The following is a 23,814-nucleotide window of genomic DNA, read 5'->3' on the forward strand; positions in this document are numbered from 1 at the left end:
AAATGATTACTTAGGCTGTAAGGAACCACAAACGCTATTTTCTGAATATATTAGATTTGTGTAATCAAGCAGCACCTACTGCAGTGTATGAACATACGGAATATGTACATCCACTTTATATTCAAGTTATTAATTCAAACCACAGACCCAAAAAAGTTAGAAAATAACAAGCTGCTTTTGATTATAAGATAAAATAATAATAATTTAATTATTCAAACATAAGAGCATTCATTACATTTTTTAAGTTTGCCTGATTTACCTCCAGAGTGTGTTCCTTATAGACTTGCAGTGGACCTTTGGTTTTAGCCATATCCCAGATTTGCAGAGATCCATCTCCACTACAAGTGACCAACATGTTTTCATTGTTCTCACTCCAGGTCACATCAAACAGGCCATCATTCCAGTCAAAACTAAATTGGAAAAATGAAGATATTTGTCTGTGAGAAAGCACGACATAAAAGTCTAGAATAGTTCCATGCAAAGAAAGTCTTTAAACCACTCTTTTTACCATTCTGAACAGCATTTTTACATACTTGAGTTTCAAGTGAATTTCCTATTAATTTATTTGTTTGAATGTCAATTTCTACAACCATATGCCAGAACAGATTGCATAAGTTAAAGCATAAATGAGCCAAGGACCTTCCACACACAAAGAAGGAGCTCTGATTCCAGTCTAAAACTTGCCACGCAGAGGTACAACATGACTCAGTCTGATTTATGGTTTCTCCAGAATGTAGGAGGCAGTTTGTTTCTAACAATTGTGGTAAAGAAAGAAATAAAACTGTGTTGGGAGAGCCTTATCCAATTCACACCACTATGAATCTGAGTCACAATGAAAACCCAACAGAAACACAGTCATGAATTTACTGAAGAACTCTACATCTCCTGAAAATGCTTTCAACACACCAACAATTCACCATATGGTATCTGATGCCATATATTAGCTACTCTGAGACAGCTACCAATTACTGCAATATTATCTGATGAGAAAAAAGAATTTCTTTACCCCCTTTTCACTGAAGGTTTAGCTAGGCTTAGGTCAAATTTGATGGCACTCTGCAGTAATGATCAGATGCACATGGGACACTTTGATAAACAACACAGTCTGTGGGTCAGGAACTTAAGAGGACTTTCTACCACAAAACAAGTGGAGTCACTGAAAACAGAAATGTACTGTACTAAACCAGAGTACTTACCAGAAGTAACAAGAGTGTTGAACATCTTCAAAGAGTCTTGTTTTACAATTATGAATCAAAAAAGCTTTCTCAGAATATGGTTAATTATTTTTAAGCATTTCCACACCAGCCACCTTAATCTAAACAATCACTGTTTCAAGACTTTCCTTAAAACATTTTATGTTAATAAAAGACAAGTATTAAACCCCCTCCTTTCTAACCTTTCTCCTCCTTCCATCCACAACAAAATCAATCTCCTTAAAACCCCTAGAAAATTGTATCTCCTAGGAAGGACCTCCATGACTTGACATAGCTTCCTTTTCTTCAGTATAGATCAATCATAAGGGCATAAATCTAGGTGTCAAGGCACTATTCCTAAAAAGCTATAGTTTATAATTTCAAGCTAGGGCAGAGAAGCTGCTCTTAATTTACATCGTCAGTTTTCTATAAAATGGTTTACACTATGGAAATGGTGCAAACCAGATGATTTCCCATAACAAAATCCATGCAATGTAAACATATCTTTTGTACTGTATGTAAATACAAATATATTAATTTCTATGTAAATACAAATACCTGTATTTAGTAGTTACTTCAGAATTTAAAAAATACTTTATATCACTAAAAATAACCAAAAATATTTCAGTTGTGCCTGGTACTCACAAGTACAAAGTAAGTTTTTATCTTAAAAAAATAAAAGATAAACCTGTGTTACCTCCTGAGCAGAACAATCCCAGCTTCATTTTGTTCCAGCACTGCCAGAGTTCCACAACCTAAAGCAGCAAAATGAAACAAAACATCACAACTACCTCCCCAATGCCAAAGGAAACTGGGGTGGTTCTGAGGTAGCTTCAGTCTGCAAACACAAAGGGCACATGAACTTTAAGAGGCCTAAAAATTACTTGCATAATTAAACATCTTGTGGTCTCTAAAACAGTAATTAATTTACATCACATTGTTCTGGCTTGATTTTGGTTTTTTGGTGGTGTGTTTTTTTGGCTTTTTTGTTGTTGTTTTTTTGTTTTTATTTTACTCCATTATATCTGTCGGGGAGGTTGAAAAAGCCTTGCTTATAAAGCATAAAAGTGCATATTCCCCATGGACCTCACATGACAGACACACCAACACAGAGTTCCCTTTTGTCTTTTTGATAACACAGCAAACTTTTTTCACCCCTTCCTGAATATAGTAATACAAACACAGCTCACCAGAAACTAAATAAATAATTCAGTTCTCATAAAACATGCATCAGTTCTGCTTCCTCATCTGATGGGGATATTGTTAAAGTCATTCTACACTTGGATTTTTTTTTTTTTTTAATTAATGTTTTCGGGAGCAATATTCCCACTGGAAATGAAAAATGTGCCAGTATTGAAGCCTGGCTCTTTCAAGAGACCACGGGGTCACCAGGGCCTGCCTGGACGCTCAGGGACTAAAGAGCAGCAGAATCACAGAATAAGCTGAGCTGGAAAGGACTCATCAGGATCGAGTCCAGCTCCCCGCCCTGTAAAGCAGCATCCCAAAGAGAGCATCGAGAGCATTGTCCAAACACTTCTCGAGCTTCTGTCTGACTTGGTGCTGTGAGCATTTCCCTGGGGAGCCTGTTCCAGCGCCCAAGCACCCTCGAGGTGAAGAACCTTTTCCTAAGATCCAACCTAAACCTCCCATGACGCAACTTCAGGCTCGGGTCCTGTCACCGGAGAAAGTTCTCTCCGGACATTTTATTTACACTGTGTATGTCTTTACCACCACATTTATTCTCGACCCTATCAAATGAGCGCTCCTCCCGAGGGCGTCGTGAGAAGCGCCAGGGCAGCAGCGGGTAGGGAAGAGGCGGGTCCCGCCGGGCTGTGGAGGGCGAGGGGCAGCGCCCGCCGCACCCCCGGCCCGCCCGCGGGGCACAGCCGCTGTCTCACGGCAGAACAAATGCAGCGGAAAGGGAAGTCGTCCCCAAACGCTTTGGCATTTGACAGACACCGTCTGTCCTTCCGCACACCCGCGTTTCCAGCCTCCTCCTCCTCCTCCTCAGCCGCGCTCCCGGTCACCCCCGCCGCGCCGCCCCCCGCACCTGCCATGCCGTAGTACTGCGCGGCGGCGCAGGCCACGCGCCCCGGGCAGTATGGCGAGAACTCCACCGCGTACCCGTGCAGCCCGGGCAGCCGCAGGGCGCCCGCGCCCGCCGCCGTGCCCATGGCCCCCGCCCGGGCCTCCGCCGAGCCGCGGAGGAGCCGCGGAGGAGCCGGCGCGCCCCCGGCCCCGGCGGAAGCGCCCGCCCGCCGGGCGGTGCCGGAGCCGCTGCGCCGCCACCGCCATCTTTGGCCATGGCAGGGGGTGGCCCAGAGCGCTGGCAGTGCGCGGAGCCCGGGAAAGGCCGGGCCCAAAGCCGCCTTCTGCCGGGAAGGAACCACTGCCGAATTTCCAAAGTATCTGCTCTTTTGTACGCCACATAGATCAGCTCGGTGTGTGTGCATCAGCTTGAGTACGTGAGATGTTTCAATCATAAGTATGTGCGTTAGCTTTCATTTTTCCTTTTAAAAAGACCTTCTAAGCTTTTCATTCTCCTAATTTCTTTAATAGATCTGCATACTTTATCGTTCTTCTCAGTATGTAATTGTTCTTTATGGAAGTCCTTTTATAAATAAACTTCTTACACCTGTGACAACTTCTGTTTAAGTCAGTGGGAATTTTGCCTTTGAAAGTAAGAGGTGGTGTTCAGGCTTAGAAAATTAAGAGCAGCAGCTGCAGCTTTTTCCCATATTATATCCTATATATATCCACATCTGTGTCCCTTAAAATGCAGACACTGAGATTATTCCAGTTGGACACAGATAACCCTCATTAGTAACAATGACCCATCTATATGTTTAAAGACAAAAATGCAAAAGTATCATTTTACACTTTCAGAAGGTACAGTAGAGGCAAATTAGATTATTTAATTACACATACCTCATGGAACTTGGACCATAGTTACATACTCCTGCTACCTGGCGTTATATTTAAAACTAAACCTTGACTACAAAATCCATTGTAAAGCTACAAAAATATCCATTTGCTTAAACTGGCACTCAGATGCATAATTAGGTGGTTCTACTCATTCTTCAATTTTGTAATAAAAACTAAAACAAATATGTTTATTAAATAACCTCCAGGATTTTAGAATAAAATCAGTTCAGTGCAAGTGAAACTCAATTTAATTTATCCTTTGGATTACCACAGCAGTTCTCAAAGCCTCATAACTGGCAATTTATTTAGGCTTCATTTATTGACAGCATGTGAGATCAGATTTTTTAACCCTGGGGCAAAGGAATACCTTACAGAATTGGCTGCTCCAGGCCAAATTCAACCAATTTTAGCTTCTGTGGAATCTTCTTAAATCAATTTATCTTTTCAAAATGCAAGGTACAGGACAGTTTTCCTAGCAAGTGTTTTTAAAGTAATTGCCATTTGTGACTGGGATGTCAATAGCAATACTTGAAAAGACACAAGGCCACCACAGGAGTGCAGTAAGTAAATTTGGACACTGTCATTTGCAAGGTGTCAGGGAGTCAGATGCTTAATGGCGTAAAGTCCAGTTACTCCATAGATAATTTATCACTGAATTGGAAAGATTTCATCAAGTGCATTTTTTCCAAGCTGGCTGATCTTTCGTAATGAGTGAAATTCTGCAGAGGTTGTGCAAGCAGGAACCAGTTCTTATCAGTGGCCCAGCTTTATTTTAAAAACACGATTAAAAGAATTTTCATAGACATAAAGATCAAGAAGTGGATGAAAGGTTACAAGGAAGTCCTGAGAGAAGGACTAGTTCTCAAACATTTTTTCACAGACAAAGTTGTGAATTCTGGTTTTGAAGATCCACGGAAGTAGAAAGCAAAATAATGCAGTCAGTGAAAGTATTTGAATAGGATGGCTTCAAGGTAGAATAACAACAAAAGCAACAAAAGCTGTTTTATGGGCAAAGAGAGAAGGTCCCAAAAAATGAAGTTGCTAAACATTACTTTTTTTTCATCTTCAGCCTCTGGGCAGCTGAGTAAATTCAAGTAACACGAAGGACCGCCAATCATAGCAGCATTTTATATGCAGCTACTGAAACCAAATGATCTACCAGCCAGCTCCTTTCAGCTAACACCAAATCACAGAATCACAGAATTCGTTAAGTTGGAAAAGACCATCACCAAGTCCAACCTATGACTGAACACCACCATGTCAACTAGACCATGGCACTCAGTGCCACATCCAGGCTTTCCTTACATATTTCCAGGGACAGTGATGCCACCACCTCCACTGGCAGCCCATTCCAATGTCTAATCACCCTTTCTGTGAAGAAATTCCTCTTAATGTTCAGCTTAAACTTCCCCTGGCTCAGCTTGAGGCCACTTCATCCTGTCAAAAGTTGTGGGGGAGGAGAGGCTGACCCCTACCTGCCTACAGCCCCTTTCAAGGCGTTGTAGAGATCAGTAAGGTCATCCCTGAACCTCCTCATCTCCATGCTGAATACCCCCAGTTCCTTCAGCTGCTCCTCATCAGACTTGTGTTTCAGAGCCTTCACCACCTTTGCTGTCCTTCTCTGGACTTGTTCCAGCACCTCAATGTCTGTCCTGAACTGAGGGGCCCAGAACTGGACACAAGACCCGAGGTGTGGCCTCACCAGCACAGAGGAAATAATCCAGACTGATTCTTCCAAACAGACGGATCCTGCATGCAGCAGTAGATGGCAGACATGTTCCATGCAAAAAACGAGAGCCCTCAGTTTAAGGAAAAAAATCCCCAACTATGCTGAAATTGAAAACACAACGTAATTTCAATTAAAAACGGGAAAGTTGCTTAGTATGCAGTTTTGGGCTCTCTTTATGCAGCTGTCACTTCTCTGCGCTCATACCCCTCATTAGCATTAGAATAGCTGCTTGGGATGCTTACTGCAGTATTTCCATCCTCTGGGACACAAGAGCTCTGCTCTATTACAAACACATGTCCCTCATTTTCTCCGCTTGCTAGTTGGCAGCTAACTTAGGTGTGAGTTGAGATGGTGACCATCACTGCTGTGTGCACAAATCCTTCCAAAACCTTTGCTGGTCAGCAGGAACAGTAATCAGAAAGGCTCAAGTCCAAGAGTTTGAACAACTTATAAAAAGATCTTTTCTACTAGAGAAAGTAGAATGTGAGCTATTTCCTCATGGCAAAGGCAGGTAGCTTAAAACACTGAAAATATTCAAGGACTGCAGTTAAATTTTGTCTGTCTTTTAATTATTGAACTAGGCTCCATGTCATCAAGATTTTCTTCTGCAAGTGAATGCTTACTGACTGATAGAAGCATAGAGATGTTTCCAGCTGAAATCCCCATATCGTCATAAAGCTGAATGTGTTGCAGCTTTAGAAAAAGCATTTATAATCCCAAGGTTCATTTAAGATTAAATAACTGGCAACATTGAAAAAAAACAAAAGTTACCAGTGGGGTTGCAGTAATGCATGCAAGGGGAAAAGGCTCCTCTCATATGGCTAAACTGAGAGTTACGGCATTTGGAAGGGAGAGGCAGTTAGCATGGAAGCTCTTCTGGAACTTCAAAAGAATAAAAGAACCAAGAGGAGGGAAAGACACTGGAGCAAATGAAGATTTAGACATGGAGATTTAGAAAGAAATATGAGAATTATGGGGAAAGAGAATATGAAGCAAGAACAGCACACCATCTTCACCATGCTCACAAGAAAAGTGCTACAAGGACAATCCTGACTGGAGAAATATCCATCCCTGATGATATATCCACATTGTTTGGGCAGGTTTTGCTGGCTGCTACCTATGTGCATTGTGCTGTAATATGGTAAGCAGATTCCCCATGTTATTCCTGTTCCATGATCAGCTGCATCCTTGCACAATGGCCACCAGTCTATTTATGTCCCCCTACCCCTTCATTTAAATATTGTTTTAAATGTTCAGTGTGACCATAAGTGTAGCTCTTCTTAAAGACTGGCAGCTGGCTGCCTCAAAACACTGCCTTCTCCCTAATGAACTTAAAGTTATTTCTCATTGTCTGCAGTGATATACTTAGTCTAACTTTTTAGATACCTTTTAGAAATAAGATTTTTTAATTTCAGTTCAGCCGTTTCTAGTGCTTGTGAGAGTTCTGGCCTAAAGGTTACAAAAATTGCATTAACGTACGTACTTATAACATCTCATTCAAATTTTTGTATCTCCCAAGTTTCTTTAAATTTTTTAGACACTCATAATTGAAGGTCGCTGAACTCCTGAAAACTTTTTCCTGTTTATCAGTGAAGAATTTACAGTGAATCTCCAATCTCTCACTCCTATATGTTATCCTGTAGTTAAATAAGAGGGCCTTAAAGGATTAATGAAATTTCACATCCATTTTAAACCCAGTGTTTGTGGCAATAAATTTCAGTTTATTCCATGAATTCCATCCACCATACTGTAAACATTCAAAACGCAGATTCATCTAAAATAATTTTTCTCCCTCTACTGGACATGGATGGCCACAATACATGAAAAATAAAATTGGCAGAGTTATGTTTACATTTAATCTCTGTAAATCATGATATATTTAAATTATCTTTTTTGGTCTTGTACCTTGTTTACACAAGTTGGATCAGCTAAATCGAGCCTGTGGTATTTGTCATGTGCTCTTTGTAACTCATCAACTATTGCATTTATATTTGCAACTAATAAAGTTGGCAAACTCTTGGATGTTAAAATTATAGTTATGGTTAATACCAGAGGTAAATGATTTATAGCTATAGAAATATATAACAAAGAGAAGGTTGTTATTTCAACAAGTCTACAGCCAACTGGTTGTTCCAAGTTTTTGTCTGTTTTGTCTCTGAAAAAACAGAGCTGGAACAGGATGGTACTGAATCATGATTATATACAAACCATCTGGTGTTAAAGATGTTAATTTCACAGCCCTTGAGAAACAAGTGAACAAGGTAAGAGTACTTCTGATAACAAATGGGCTGTTACTTCACTTTTAAAAAAGTCCTTGGAATTATCTCTTAATCAAACATGAAAATACAAGAGCTCCTAAATGCCTGATTGTTTGTTTCAGAGAGCTAACAGATTAAAAGATATATTTTCACTTTATAAAAGCATCAGCAATTTGTGTTTGTTATTCAACAGTATTTTGATTTTTTTCCCAGTTTAGTGCTCAACCTCACAACCAAATCAGTAGAAAAACTACCTTGTATTTGGAACAGACGTGGTGCTAATAATGAAGCAAGCCTCACAAGTCAGTAATGCTAAGTGGAATAGCATGCTTCTTCCGTCTCCTTTCAGTCCATGACTTCCTTCTGCACTTGACAAACACGGGCTGTTCTTGAGAACAACAGAGACATATTGTTCTTGCTTCCTGTAAGGTGATGTAAGTGCAATGTTCAATGGATTAACACCAATTCTGCATTTTGTGGAAAACACCATAATTTAGAAAAACACTTAGCCATTCAGACTGTGGCAAGAAACAATAACCTACTGTATCTGGCAGATGAGCAAATATTAACTTTTCCTTTTAAATTAGTCTTTAGTTTGCTTGTCATCTTCCCACCCCATTTACCGATTTCTTATCAGCAGAAGCAAATGCCAAGCATATCTTGTTGAAAAGGGGACTGCTCAATGCAAAAGCAAACAGAGCTACTGAAGCTACTGCACTGAGTAATTTTTCTAATTATTCCAGAATTGATCTACAGAAGTAATGGAAATACAGGAGGAGGCTTTGTGCCAACAAGTGGATTAGTCTCAACATGAATTTTAACAGGATGAGACCTATTGATATAACATATAAACAAAGGTAATTAATGATCTTTTTCCTTCTCTCTTGTACCTGTTTAATAGAAGCCCTTAAAAAAAAGACATTTGATAAATCATACACTTTCACAGTATTTATACCCAAAACCATACTGCATAAGTCTTAACATTATTTCCTTTTCCAATCCGTTTTAAATTCCCCAGATATTCAGTCTTGGACTGCAAATAATCTGAAATTTTAGGGCATCTTTTTTCGAAATTAAGGATTATTTCAAATGCCAAAGGATCTTGTCCTCTACTGGGTGCGGTACCATACACAGCACAGTTTTTGGCTATATGCTAGTTATTCCTATTAGTTTTCTTCTCTGAGAAGTAATGTTTTTGGTAATTATAAAGCTTTCAAGTATTCTTGACAAGTAAATTGCAGGTGAATGCAAGAAACCGACATATTTAATCAACATACAGGGGTAGTTTTCCAGTTTCGAAGTGCAACACTTGCAAAACATGAGGCTGATCCAGCTCAAAGGAAGAAACCGACATATTTAATCAACATACAGGGGTAGTTTTCCATTTTCCGTGCAGCGCTTGCATAGCATGAGGCTGGTCCTGCTCAAAGCAGCCATAAACCCTTCGGTGAACTTGAAGCCGTTCAGGAGCACAGAGCGAGGCAGGTTCAGGCGGCGGATAACAGCAGGCGGCAAAGGCTAATGATTACTCAGTCCTGACACTGCTCTCAACTCACTGCAAGCACGCAAAGCATTTACTCCTGACAAGCTAGTTAGAGTATGCGTGCCATCAAAAACAAACAAGAAAAGCAGGAAATGATAAAAATCCCTTTAGCAGGACCAGGTTCAGCGCACAGGGAGGACCTGGCTTCTTGCAAACACAGGCTCCTTCACGTGAACCTCAAGCACCTCTGACCGCTCCGGGGCGAGGCAGGCAGGCCGCCCCTGTTTCAGTAAGCAGCCTGACCCCACAGATTTGAAGCGCGACCGTGGGCTCGTTTTAGAGGGGAGGATATTACAAAATAAAGCCCGGCAGGAGACGGCAGGGCCGCCCTCGGTCCTGTCCAACAGGCGGTACTCCATCCCCTCCCGGGGCGCACCGAGGAGCGGGGGTGGCCGAGCCGAGACTTCCCAAGGGGAGCTGCGTCCTTCCAGGCTGACAAGCCCGTGAGGACACGTCGTGACTCCCCTTCCCCGAGAGCTCCCACTCGGGACGCGGTCGGAACGCCGAGCACGGGGGCGGAAAAGGTTATTTCTGCCCGGAGGCGGGGCCGGAGGAGGTGCCCGGTGCTGGGGCCGCCCCAGCCCGCGCTGCCAGTGGCTCCGCAGCTGTCGCTCGGCTGGAGCTGGGGCGCTGGAGAGTGATCCCACAAGTGGTTTTTCGCCGCGGCCGAGGAAATTCGTCCAAGGAGCGAAGCGACCGGAGGAAGAGCGGGGTGTCGGGGGTGGCAGGAGAAGGAGGCTGGGCTGCCGGGGGTCGGCGCGCCGGGCAGTCCCTGCAGGTGCGGAGGAGAAGGGAGCGGCGCGTCATGGTGCCGGTGGCAGGCACGGAGGGAGGCTGTGCTCGTCTCCCTGTCTCCGTCAACCTTCGCTAGCGCCCGAGTGGGAATCCCTCGCTTCAACCCGGTCGCCTCTCCTCTCCAGCAGCTCAGCGGGACCGCTCCGGGGCGGGCGGCGCAGTATGGCATCTGCCTAACCCCGGCCAGCGCAACAGAGCCCGGGGCTGCTCTTTCACCGCCGGGATGAACGACAGCAGCGAGGGAATCGTCAGCCTGCCGGTGCCCGGCCCGCCCGGCGGCGGGACGCCCTGCGAGGAGGTACTCGGCAGGAGAGCGCCCGGGGCCGACACGGGCGCCCGCAGCCTCCCGCCCGACTTGGCTGCGCCGCCGCCCGCCGCTCTCTGGGCTGAGGACGCCGCCGCCGCCGCCTGCCCGAGCACCGCGGCGCGGGCCAAGGGTGGCGGCCGGCGGACCGCGGTCACCTACGTGATCAACGAGGCGAGCCAGGGGCCGCTGCTGGCGGCGGAGAGCGGCGCCTTGCAGAGCCTGCGGGAGGCGTGCGAGGCGGTGGGGGCCGCGCTGGAGACCCTGCACTTCGGCAAGCTGGACTTCGGCGAGACGGCGGTGCTGGACCGCTTCTATAACGCAGGTGAGAAGGGCTGCCCGGCCGCGGCTGATGATCGCCGCCGCGGGACAGGCTCGGCCGGGGCTCGCCGTCACCGCCCCGGGTTCACCGCGGGGCGGCGGGAGCAGCTCCGGCCGCCGACTCCTGCGGGGGCCGAGCCCCCGGTGCCCCCGGCTGCAGTGACACCTCCCGGGTGGCCACGGAGGGTACGTGGGGAGGCAAAAGTGCGCCAGAAGCCGCTCTTGTCCCCCGAGCTAATGAAGAAGAAACTCTTAGGTCAGCAAACGTGCTGGGAATCAGTGTTTGTGGCTGCTACCGGCGGTGAAACGTTCCCCGGCTGTTTTTTCTCTCGGTTTCCTAATAGCGTGCAGGAATGCAAATTTGTACTAGTACGATGAGTGCGGGCTGAAGCAGACAGGAGCTGCGAGGCCGTGGGAGCTTTGAAAAGCAGATTTGACACCAGACGCGTAGGGACAATTTCTTAGTGCTGACACGGCATCTGGGACGCTCCATGTGTTTGTGGTTGAAAGTTTGTGCTTTTGGTATTGATTGCATGTAATACATACGGTGGATGCTTTTGAACAAAAAGCTGCGCACATCAATCGGGTTAGTTGGCAAGAGTACCCAGGCCGTATCCTCTCACCCCAGTTTGACAGCTACAGGGCAATAAAAGGACAGCACTTTTATTTGAAGGTGTGGTGGCCTGAGGTTCTGTGTTATGATGTATATGGCCCCGTTTGTAAAATTAATAACTAAAATTTTTCCTCATCTGCTTATCTTACCGACAGATACATGGTGTGAATGTTGAATAAAAAACACCCCTGCTTGCTAGATTTTCAAAGACTTCATACAACTAAGGTTATAGTACTGAATTAATGGCTTTTTGCTTTAAAAAAAAATCAGAAGCAGGAAATTGACCTGACCTGCAATTTTAAGCTTATTGTGTGATGCGGCTTTGGTGTATATGAAATACATGCTAAAAAGAAGCATTTAACAAGGTTTTGTCAGATACTGGGGTATCCTCCTTTCTTGAGGAGGGGTGAAGAAAAAGGGAGAGAAAACAAACAAACAAACAAAAACCTCCTGGCAGTATTGTAACCAGTTCTCACAAAAGACTCTTCATGCATATGCCTGTCACCTCTTTGAAACTTTGCAAGCTTTGCCTCATGGACTGCTGCATTCAGTCCAGTGAGGTGGGCTATTCTTAAGCGCACTTGCAGCTTATTCCTTTTGTCCCATGCAGAGCCGTTTCCTTGAAAGTAACAATTCTCAGAAGTCAGAGGAGCTGTCCTCACAGGTGGAAATAGGAAGGCCATAGAGTTTCATTATAGACTTTATATTCTCTGCATTCAGCTGGGAGAGATTTCAAGCACCCTGACATCTCTTCATTCCAGGGCAGGTGAAACCTGAGAGTCTTGTGATTCTGTTGTGGAAGCTGCTGCATAGTGAGGCTCAGGAAGTTGAATTATCCGTGATTTTTTGGTGCCTCTTACATTGGTTAGTTTTTAGACTCTGAGCTGTTCAATAGGCGGGGTCTTGATAGTTCATGGACGCTTTTCTTGTTATGGGAGATTTGACTTGAAATGGGCCCCTTTAAATTCTGGCAGTAGGTGTCTGGCTTATAGTGCTACATAACTGCATGCTTATGTAATATAATTTGCTTATTTCAATGCCTTTTCAGCAAACTGTAAATGTGAAGACATTACTTTTTCTTTTGTCCTGTTTGGCTGGAATTTAATGGAACTGTTGCAAACCAGAAAAAGTACTTTGTCATTCTGCTTTAGTAGTGAAGTCCATAAACACGTAAAGAACTGGCAGAGTTGATCATCTCCAGTGCCTGGACTGAAAAGAGCTAGATGTAGAAGTTTGCATCTGCTCCACATATACTCTGTACTGTCTGAACTGACCAGTGATAAACCAGCTGCAATCTCAAAAACTCTGTTATGCTGCTGATCTTAGGTCTAGAGGGATCTGTGGATTTTCATACTTGCTTCTTTATCCCTGCTGCACTTTCTACACTCTTTCTATTTTTAGGAATTAATTGTTCTCCAGAAGCTTTAAAATAATGAAAAAATCTCTCTCAGATTGGGAACGGTATTAAAGAGTAGAAGCTGTGTAGCAGAAGAATGCAAATGGGGAACAGTGTAAGGAGCAAAACTGAAACAACCATGGAGGATGTAGCTTTTGCACAGAATTTTTTTTTAACCTGCTTTCACATGGTGGTGGGAGCCAGCATTTGTAGGTGACCTAAACTCCTTCTCTCATACCCTTCTTGTTCTCTTTTGCTGTGTGCTTTCAGTGATCAAAGGTGATTGTAGTAATAATAATAATAACAACAATGAATATCTGCACAGTATGTTATTTAAAATAGTGTATTAAAATAGCACAGCATGAGTAAATATGAAATAAAATTTCAGCAGTGAAAGTGCTTTCAAATTACTTGATAGTTAAGTGGTCGTATTCAGGGTATGAAGTCTTCCTGGATTTATTGTAAGGCCAGCTAAGTTACAAGAATAAGGAATGATGTGACTTCATAAAGGTTTGGAAAATCGAACTTGTAACTGTGTTTGTATGAAACAAAACAAACATTAAACCTCTCGGCACTTGTAATGCATGTAAATTACCAGTGATTTATGAGGATAGACCTACAGTATAACCTACCTGTACATCATTAAGGCTTCTCTTTTTAATGTCGCATTTTTCGCTTGTATAACACAGTCTGAAGTCTTGGTGGTTTCTGATGTATGTTTGCTTCATGCCTTTTACTGCTTCAAAAAGAACTTGAAGGAGTATTAACTAAAATATCTTAGATGAAAATACTCATCATCCGCTCTAAATGTAGATTAGCCTACTAATAATCTCCTGCCAGCTTCAGTCAACTATGGCCCTTAAATGCTGAGACGTAATTAGCACTGCATATTTAGTGAGAGGTGTCAGCTAGGTATAATTGAACCATGCATGCACCAAATATTAAGAGTGAGCCTAGTCTGGCATTTTTGATTGCAAGGCTTAAATTCCACTTGATTTCAGCAAAAAATTTAAAAATTGTTTCTTAAAAAGCAAATGTCAAGTGACTACTGGAAACTGTTATAGAAGGGTCTGACAGAAACAGAGACTTCAATATTTATCACATTTTCTTCCACTTGAAGAGGAAGGTGATGAGAGGAAAATGTAGTTGAATTTCTTGCAAAATTTGATGTGTATGGATTTAATCAGCTGTCTTAAGGGCTCTTTTCCTTTGTAAAGAGGATAGCTAGAGTTTGGTTGTTTTGTGGGGTTTTTTTTGTCTCTACTAACTTTAAAGCTGTTGCTGGTGAATTACAGGTATCTCCTAAATTTTAAATTTAATTTCTAAACACTTCAGGAATATTCTAAGAGTTGGGCAATTAAAGATATGCCAAAATGTATCTGAGACACTATTCTACAGTGCAGTAGATAATCATGGTATTTTAAAAGTCACTGAAACTGTTGATATTTGTAATTAAATGCTATTTTCTCTAAATCTTTATGACTAGATCTGCATATCCTGTTGGTTTTTCTTTAATTGCTCAGTTTCTTTTGGAAACAGCCATAAATGGGTGTAAAGTACTTAGAGTTTGTTTTGCTTATGTAAGCATATTTTTCCCCCTATCTTTTTTTGGTAATTGAAATTAGAATGATTTTCATTCTGAGTAGATCTTTACATAGTCACTTTGTGTTACATAAGTGCATCAAGGACTGGCTGAACAGAGTGTTTGAGAAAAACAAAACGGGTAAAAGTATGGTAAAAGGAAAAAAAGTCTCATAAATTCAGAAATCTGAATTAAGTCAGCTCTTCATGGGAGGGAGGTGCTCTAGGTCAAGGTAATTTCTTCACAAATGTTTTAGAATCAGACAGGGATGTGTAAGTTAGTTTTCTAGATGCAAAATGTTGTGCATTCTGACTTTTAAATATGGTCTCAGAGGGACAGGTGAAATATGAGATCACACAGTTACTGAGGCGGATATGGGTTTTCTAATCTGTGCGATCACTTGTTTTAGGTTGGTTCTCAAGATAAACAGCTTGATTGATGTGCTTTTCATATAAAACTCTCTTTCTAACTTCTTATAATGGGGAATTTCAATTTCATGAGCTCCTTATGCTCAACTGTCATCCATCAATGGCCCTTAGGATAGATAGCATCTTCTACTAACACTGTTGTGTGAGTCTATTGAGATAATTCTTCAGAACAGCAATGATCAACTAAAACACAGTTCATCAAATAAGAGATGATAAAATAGGTCTAATATATTATCTTTTTTTCTGGAATTCAGTATTATTGCTTTCAAAATTCATGCAGGCTTGGGCTTGAGGTTGGCATGGTGGCTTATTGGGCTTAGAAACATAGTGTGCAAAGTTCTTGGGAAGATTCTTGATATAAAAAAATGGCAAAAAGCTCAGGGAACGAGTACAGTCACTTATGTGAAGGTGAACATTACTTTAAAGATGTTCTACACCTGAGTTGTTTCTGCAAATTCTACAGAACATTTGTGGATTGTGCATTTAGGAACATTTACAGGCGCACAGAAATGTAGTAAAGCAATACCAGGGCTCAACAGCATTCTCGTGGTTTCTTCCTCTAAATATGATAAATTCTAGGATGCTATTTTTTTCAGGTGGGATTTATGCCTTTATAGAAGTTTCCTGAAGTTGGTTATTGTGACACCCTAACCCAGACTTTCTTCTTAAACCCAAAGAGGGTCATATTCTATTCAAAACTTATGTTCTTGATCCTAGAAGTTGATGTAAATATTTTCTGTGGCAAAAAGCAGAATGTATCCTATCATATTAGCTGTTTGTAGGAGCAAAAAAAATCACTAGCAGAGAGAGTAATCAGAAGTTTTGTTCTATTCCACATTATCTCCCAGAACAATTAGGTGTTTTTCACCACCTTTTTCTTGGTGCCTCCTGATTAATATTTTTTCATTTCACTGACAGAGTTTTGTTAGACACTTGAAATACTGCACATACTTTCTGTGATTATGCAGCACTTCCATACATATCTTATTTTACTTCTTTTTGACACCCTCCCCCCCTCCCCCAGCATTCCCCAGGTGCTGCTGTAACACCACTACTGTTTCTATGGCATCATGAGTGGAGAATCAAATGATAGTTCTTATTAGTGTAGCAGAAGAAATTATCATGATGCATCATTCTTGTCCAATTTCAGAGTGAAGGACAACAACTATAAAAAATGAAGTTTAGTCCCACTGTCAGTGGAAATAATGTTGAAAAATTCTGTATTTCAGCAACCATGATGCAAGTGATGAGTTGGAGCAAGAGATGCCAAGTAAGTTAATAATGGTGTGCAGACTTGAGCCGTTGGCTGTCTTGAGAGCATGACTATAATCATGTCAGGATGCGAAATATAATGAGTACAAAATTTTTGCGTCAGAATGCAAAGCACACATTGTAATGTTTAGGTGGGGTGGGTTGCAAAGGTCCTTTTGATTCTGCATATTGACTCCAGATTCTCTTAGAAAGCAGCATTAGAAACACAAACCAAATGCATGGCATATCTTCAGCACAGAAGAGTATTTAGTTCTAAAGCACCTGAATGTCATCTACATCTACAACCAAAAGTATGAGTCTGGAAAAAAATCCATTATCCTGATACAAAATCTGTGTGTTCATAGTGCTAGTGGAGAACTTCTGAATTTATGAAGAAATTGTGGGATTTGAAACAACATATTTACAAATATTTCCATTGCTGGACCAGCTGTAAATCTTTATAACCAAATTCCAATGTTGGCGCTGTATTGCACTACTCTCATCAGGCTGCTTGTCAATAGGTGACTGAAAAACTAATGTGCCACTAGTTTCTGTCTAAAGCAGGAGGAGCACAGCAGAGACACCCACTCCGTGTATGTGGGTTGTGAAACCTCAGTTCTCTTTCAGACTCTGTCACTGGCCTTTCACAGCGATTTGTAGCTCTGCTGTGCAGAAAGAACTTCCTCAGGCCTCTCCCACAGCTGAGAGACTTATGCATCATGTGCCATGGGTGTGAATTATCAGCCATGTCTGTAACATAAATAACATTAAGAGTATGCTCCTGATGTGTTTATTTACTGAAGTATTATCAGTGAGACAGCCGACTAGAGAGTCCACATGAAGGCTTTTGTTGGATTATGTAGAAGTTACTGGAAGTTACTAAAGTTAGGCTTTTGAAATGGTACTTTTTCTTTTGCACTTAAATGCATCAGGGTGATAGAGCTAGTTTAGAAATACTTCATGGTATTTGAAGTGGTGGGAGAAAAGTGGGTTATGAAATTATTAGGGCCCTTAAAATACAGTAAAGATATAAAAATTGTGAGGCATCTGTATGAGCAGACATCATTTAAGTATATTCCCCACTGGAGAAAATGCTGACTGGAACTAGATGATTGCTTTTTGAGTAATGCAGAAGAAAGCTTGTGACTGATTTTTCTGCAGTTTGCATTTCTGTAGCTCTGAACAGGATGTGTCATAAAGAAATTACTCTTGAATTTGCTGCAGTCATGATAATAATTTGGCTTCTCTTTTTAGAGGCTTTCCAAAGTAAAGAAGCACAATACAAAAAGCTGTAAATGTAACAAGTGACAACAGCTGAAAAAAGTTGTGTTAAATCCTAAAGGTTCAAGTGAAAAGTAGAAAAGAAGTAGAAAATACCTTGTATACATGCTTTAGCACTGTGCTCAGTAAATTTCATCCTCTGATATGTCTTAAATAAAATTAGGTTAAGCAAGTGAAAATTTCAGTTTTATGGCAGTTTTTCTGAGTTTTGAGTGTATTCTGTGGTGCTGATAATTTAAAACTTGTTCCTCTGTTTCCTCAGTGCCTTTGGAACAGTCTGTATTTGGAATTATTGTATTTGAATGCATAAGTAACCTGCAAGTTTATTTGTAAGTTAAACTCAAAGGAATTATAAAACCTCAGTGGCTCTATAGTGACAGGGATTTTGCAAGTCTGTGTTTAATGAAATGGAAATTATTGCTGGGATTCACATATTTTATAGTGGGCTCTCTGCTTTAGATTGTCCCCAAACATCCACTGTCCACAGTTGTCTGCTTCTGCTTTTTCAGTCTGGCTTCTCTGGGGGTTGATACTCAGCAGTACAGACACACTCAACATTCAGCATTTGTTAGAATGAGATAAACATCTGTAGCAGTCAGCAAAGTCATCTCATACCACAGAACGTGAGTGTGTGACAGATGACAGAGGAATCTGTTTTGACAACTGGGGGATTTTCTGGTAATTACTGATGGGTAGATTTCTGTAAGAAGTTTGTAATTGTTTGTGTTCCAAGAGAACGTGAACCTCAGGCTGAGCTTGACATACAAGCACAGGCTGCTTTTTTTGGTTTATATTACTTTGTTCCTCTGAGACCAAATTTATGCCTAGAGTGATGCAGATATGATATTTCAGTTATGAGAAGCTGCTGATCAACTATTAACAACGGCATGCCAGAGTTGAATTCTTTTCTAAATCATGTCTGCCTTTATTCATAAACATTGGGATGAGTTTAGATGCAGCATGGGGCTTAAAGATTTCCCACAGTCTGAATCATTTGAAGCCAGTGGGAATCAGTGCTCTTTCAAATCCCACAAGAAATGTGTGTTTTGATTTAAGAGCTAGACACCCCTGTAAAAATTTGGCTCCGCATTTCTCCCTTACTGTAATAAAGTAAATGAGTTGCTCTGGGACTTGCTTGCTGATTGTTAGTGGGTGTCTCTTGCAGAGAGTGCACTCTGGGTGAGTAAGCAGCTGGTGCTTTCAGTGGTGAAGACAATTTTTCAGTGGTATCTCCACAGAAGAGTTATCTGCACTTCTTGCAGAATTTATCTAGTTTTCTTTCCTTTCACATATTACTTGTCTGATACAGTTTTAATGCTGGTTTCATTACAGTCTTTCTGGCTTATTAGCGACCTATAAACTCAGACCTGCAGTCTCTGAACTGTGAAGGTGCAGGTTAAACTTCTGGCAGAAGTCTATTCTGCAGTGTGCACAAGTCACCTGATTGTAACACAGGAAGCCCTGGATGTGACCAAGGAAGACTCAATGATGTACCAGAAGTCAGTGAACAGTTGTACTACTGTAGGAATTAATTTCTGATTCTGAAGTGGGCCCCCTCCTGCTTGGGATAAATTTATTCAGTTATCTTGACACAGTAGCAAAGTACTTAATTTAACTCCACCATAAAGGCACACCCATAAGATTAAATGCTCCCACTTCCACTGCTCCACCTTCAATATGATTTTTGCAGCTACACATACTTTTTAAAGCATGATAGTACTGGCTTTTTTCCACAGAAGAATGTATCTGAAGGGAAACACACTAGATGTATGCCATAATTTTGGTTTTTATTGATTTATTACTGCCTTTCAGTACAATATCTCAGATAAGGTTTCTTGACCTTCCTCCAGGAACCTTATAGCTGATTTGAGTGAAAATGGATTGACTTTAACCTGAATGTATGCATGCTGACTACTGGTTATGTTTTCAGTAATGTAGCATGATAATGAAACCAGGGTTTTTGGTTATGTGCTGCATTCTGTCTTCACTCACTCCTTGCAGCTCTTGCCATCAATGGAAGTGACATGTGGCATCTGTGGAGATGGGGAGAAGCCATTTGCCTCTTGAATGTAACCTTGTCTTCCAGATCAAAGTTGGAAATGAGAGGTTTTTGCCCGGAAGTTGGTGTGAAGAACAGAGATTTCCTCCAAATCTACTTGGGAGCAGAATTTTGTCAGTTCTGAATATTGTCATCATTCCTGGGTCAAGTGCAATTGCAAAAGGCTCAGTGACACCATCCTGACCACTTTCACAAGAAGTGATTGTTACTTGTATAAATAAGCTAAAGTCCTGTGTATTTATGTTCTCTGTTTCCCTGAGATCAGTTTCAGTTTTTGTTTTCTGCAGAGCTGAACTTCACCGTTTCTTCATATGAAAATAAATATACTTTGACACTTAAAGTCATTCAATACATAATTTCTTACTAGGGTTTTCAGTGACCTTGCAAATCATTCAAGTTGCTGTGCACAAACTACTTTCTTTTGCTTATTATGTTGAAACTTATTTTGGGAGGTAAAATTTCCTGATTAACTCATTCAATATTTGTATATTATTTACATTTCAAGACTGTGCTGACTCTAATTTTCACAACTATTTTTATGATTGCATGGTAATTAGAAGAGGAACAGAATTTCTTAAAGAGGTTTTTTTTGTTGGTTTTGGTTTGAGTTTGGGGGTTTTTTTTGTTTGTTTGGGTTTTTTGTTGTTGTTTTTTTTTTTTTTTTAATACTGTGCTTGGTTGTTCTAGTTTCCTTTTACGTCTTTCAGGGTTTAATTATTTTGGGAATTTTCCTGATTTATTAGCCAGAAGTAACAGCTCTGTGGCACATATGAAGCATGGCAGACATTGCTGGGCAAGCCAGAAAAAAAAGTAGCCGTTCCAAAATATCCTGTACAGCTATATTATTATATTATATTATATGACACTAAGGCTATTAATTTTGAGGAAATGCTGGGCTCTTGCAGCAGTGCCCAATTCTGGTTTGTTCTTGATGGATTATGGTATTTCCTAACCCTACATCAGAGTGAACTGAGGTGGTTTTTTTCCTTCTTCTACTTGCTGCCACAGGCCACGGGCAGCATGTGGGTACCCTCACTTACTACAACCATAGAAGGCTTCCAGTAGTGAAGTCTGAACTTCCCATGGCTCTGCTGAGTCCAGGTCTGTAGCTGAAGAGAAAGTGCTTCATCAACCTCTCAGCATGAGGAAGGAAGCCCTTTGGCTTCAGACAGAGCTGGGGACTCAGAGTGGATGCTTGGTTCTGGACAAGCCTTTCAGGCTGGAGCCTATGTGGGCAGCACTGTCCAGAGCTGAGACTGTGATGCAGCCCAGCCCAGCTGTGCTAGCAGCTTTTTGCTGGATCAGTCTCAGGGTCTATTGCCGAACGCTCTGTTTGTAGGAGAGAAGTGTCTCAAGCTGGATTTAGCAGCCACTTCAAGAGCTTGTATTGAAGATTTACTCAAATATGCTTATTTCATTGAGGCTTAATAACACCGGATGTTTGTGGAGGTCACTGAGTGTGAAGTGATTTAACATGGTTTAAATACTTCAATACATTTGGGTGCATTTCACAATTCTGAGGTACATGGAGAAAGTCTTAAAAGTATGTGTTCTAAAAGCATTCCACAAATGAAACAAGAAAATGAGGATTCTTGCCACTAATTCTGTTACCAGAAACCATGATCTCCCTGTTCCAGCTGATGCGAGAAGGCCAAAATGCAATAAGAGCACTGGAAAAATGGACTGAACTAAAGCAAGAGCTTTTGCAGCAAGCCCTGCCAAATGGGTGTGAACTGGAAACTTTCCAGTCCATTTTGTTGCTTAACTGCTTGCATTTTGGTCTCTGTTCTGCAGCATCCCAGAAGTGTCTCTGCTTTGAGTGATCGGTGTGTTGACAACCTGATACTTGTCTCTGTATCCTCTCTGTTCAAGTACTTTAATAGTAGCTTCAGTTGAAAAATTTCCTGGTAGGCAAACCTTAGTGAATTTCAGTTCATTCTGTGGCTGTTGCAAATTGGCAGATACTTGTCTTCAATATTTAGTTCAGTTTGTAAGAAATTATATATTCCTTATCTATTATGAATTGAAAATATTGGTTCACAGACTCAGACCTGGGGTTGTTCAACATGGAGAAGACTTCAGGGAGACCTTATTGTGACCCTTCAGTACCTTAAGGGGCTTATAAGAAGGAGGGAGAGGGGCTTTTTATATAAGGGAAAGGGGGAATGGTTTTAAACTGAAAGGTTTTCAAACTGAAAGAGGGCAGGTTTAGAGTAGATGTTAAGAAATTCTTTACTCAGCAGGTGGCAAAGCACTAGAAAAGATTGCCCGAATGTTGGGGATGCCCTGTCCCTGGAAGTGTTCAAAGCTGCTTTGGATGGGCCCTGAGCAACCTGATCTAGTGAGTGGCATCCCTGCCCAAGGCAGCAGGGTTGGAATTAGGTGAGCTTTGATGTCCCTTCCAACCCAAGCCATTCTGTGATTCTGTGATTTAGAGCTACTGCCATGGTATTGTCAAGTACTGTCTCAGATTTCTAACACTGAAAGGCCTAGTTGACATGGCACATTTTCAAAGAACCTTAATGCCAATAAATAAATACAAGCAAGATGACAGTTACTGCAATATGCACATCAATATTAGAAAAGATAATTACCCTCCTGCTAAGAGTATATTGCTGCCTCACTCTAGATGTAGTGCTAAGTAGGGTAAGACGATCATAAAATCCATTTTTCTGTGCACTTTCTCTCATTAAATAGAACTGCTGGAATAGTTGAGTATATTGTGTCCTTTGAGATGAAATCCCACAGTAGCTTAAGTGGAGGAGAAACTGGACTAACACACTGCTCCCTGGTGCTGATTTCAGTGTTCAGAGAACATGATGAGGTAGGTCATGGAGCTGGCCTGATTGCCAACTCACTCCTTTACTTCTTCTGGCTAGCTTTCTGTTGAGTAAGTTCTGTGCGCTGAGCATGCATTCCGGAGGATAGACCAAAAGCAGGACTGCAGCAACCTGTGTTGAGATTGTCTAAAGGCGTGGTTTCGTATTATTCTTGATCTTGTCTCCTTGTGGGTTGCCTCATATCCTTTCCTCTTCCGGTCAGAGTGGCTAAGGAATGTATTTCATGCTGCTGTGCCAGCTGTTTGTGCTCTCAGTGTGATGTTTTTCAGGCACTTTCAGTTTACAGGAAGGTTTGAAAACATTCTCTGCGTTTTGCTGTGTATTACAACAAAAACTTGAGGACTTCTCATCATCTGAAAGTTCAAAGATTCTGCCACCTGAATTGAAATTTTGACTACATCTTTGCTAGCAAATAAGTATTTGTGGTGTAGTGTCCCACTCTTAAGGGGAGCACCCAAGATTCATAGCTGCTCATGGTCAAAAGGAATGACAAAAGTCAGAGGGTCTGCAAAAGCTTACGAAGTTTCATTGGGTTATATACTTGCCATGAAAGTTGGTATTTTAGTCCATTGTCTCCCAGCATAAGCAACAGTAGTGGGTTTTGAATAAAGGGGCAGAATGAAAAGTAAGAGAGAAAGATGGGTTAAAGAGGGCGAAAGAGCAAAAAAAGGAAAAGAGATCAGCAGTCCTGGCTCCAGCACTGATCCAGCTGATGGCGTGGCCAAGGTCCTGGGATGCATGTGCACTTGGGCTTTGTGGGGGTACCTTTTTTTAGATAAGTTTTGTTGCCCTGGAGATAAGTTTCTCACTTTCTATTCAACTTATCATGCGCAGTCCATTCTTTTAGACCTTTCTGGAAATGGGTCAGAGGGCTTTGGAGATCTTTGGTGGTCTTGATCCCCCCTCTAGTCCATGCCCACTTCTTGACCTCATTCACACACTGTACTGTGTTGTGCTTATCTTCAGGAGCCAGACCAAGGACGCTTGTCCCGGAAAAGTGCTGCCCTACCTCTATATGGCCCCCTTCTCCAGCCACATCCTGTTCTTTCTCACAACAATCCTTGGTTGGCTCCACAGTTATCCGGCTATTGGTGTTTGGAGACATACACATTAGTGCCCTTATCTTCTAGGCTTCTACACATGGATAGCAGAGTTCAGCGGCCTATGCTGTTAAGCTGTTATCACTTCTGGCAAGCTTTTGGGCTGTGCCAGTGAGTAGAGCCTTAGTAGCATTCCCAGTGGCCTGTCTGAAGGGAGCAACCGGAGGCTAGGAGAATTTAACACTGATGTAAACCG

At 41.8% G+C, this 23,814-nt stretch overlaps 2 protein-coding genes across 2 annotated transcripts in view; one reads left to right on the plus strand and one right to left on the minus strand.

Moving 5' to 3' along the window:
- Positions 1-3,454, minus strand: part of PEX7 (peroxisomal biogenesis factor 7) — a 42,471-nt gene extending 39,017 nt beyond the window's left edge. The window contains exons 1-3 of the mRNA XM_038130972.1: positions 3,244-3,454; positions 1,891-1,948; positions 260-410 (exon numbers count right to left, since the gene is read on the minus strand). Of these exons, the coding sequence (XP_037986900.1) occupies positions 260-410; positions 1,891-1,948; positions 3,244-3,367 (333 nt within the window). The 5' untranslated portion in view covers positions 3,368-3,454. The remainder of the gene's footprint in view (positions 1-259; positions 411-1,890; positions 1,949-3,243) is intronic.
- Positions 3,455-10,636: 7,182 nt separating this feature from the next.
- Positions 10,637-23,814, plus strand: part of MAP3K5 (mitogen-activated protein kinase kinase kinase 5) — a 97,686-nt gene continuing 84,508 nt past the window's right edge. The window contains exon 1 of the mRNA XM_038130960.1: positions 10,637-11,072. Coding sequence (XP_037986888.1) covers positions 10,667-11,072 — 406 coding nt within the window. The 5' untranslated portion in view covers positions 10,637-10,666. The remainder of the gene's footprint in view (positions 11,073-23,814) is intronic.

The sequence above is a fragment of the Motacilla alba genome, chromosome 3 (genome assembly GCF_015832195.1).
Source record: "Motacilla alba alba isolate MOTALB_02 chromosome 3, Motacilla_alba_V1.0_pri, whole genome shotgun sequence".
In the NCBI taxonomy this organism is placed as follows: domain Eukaryota; kingdom Metazoa; phylum Chordata; class Aves; order Passeriformes; family Motacillidae; genus Motacilla; species Motacilla alba.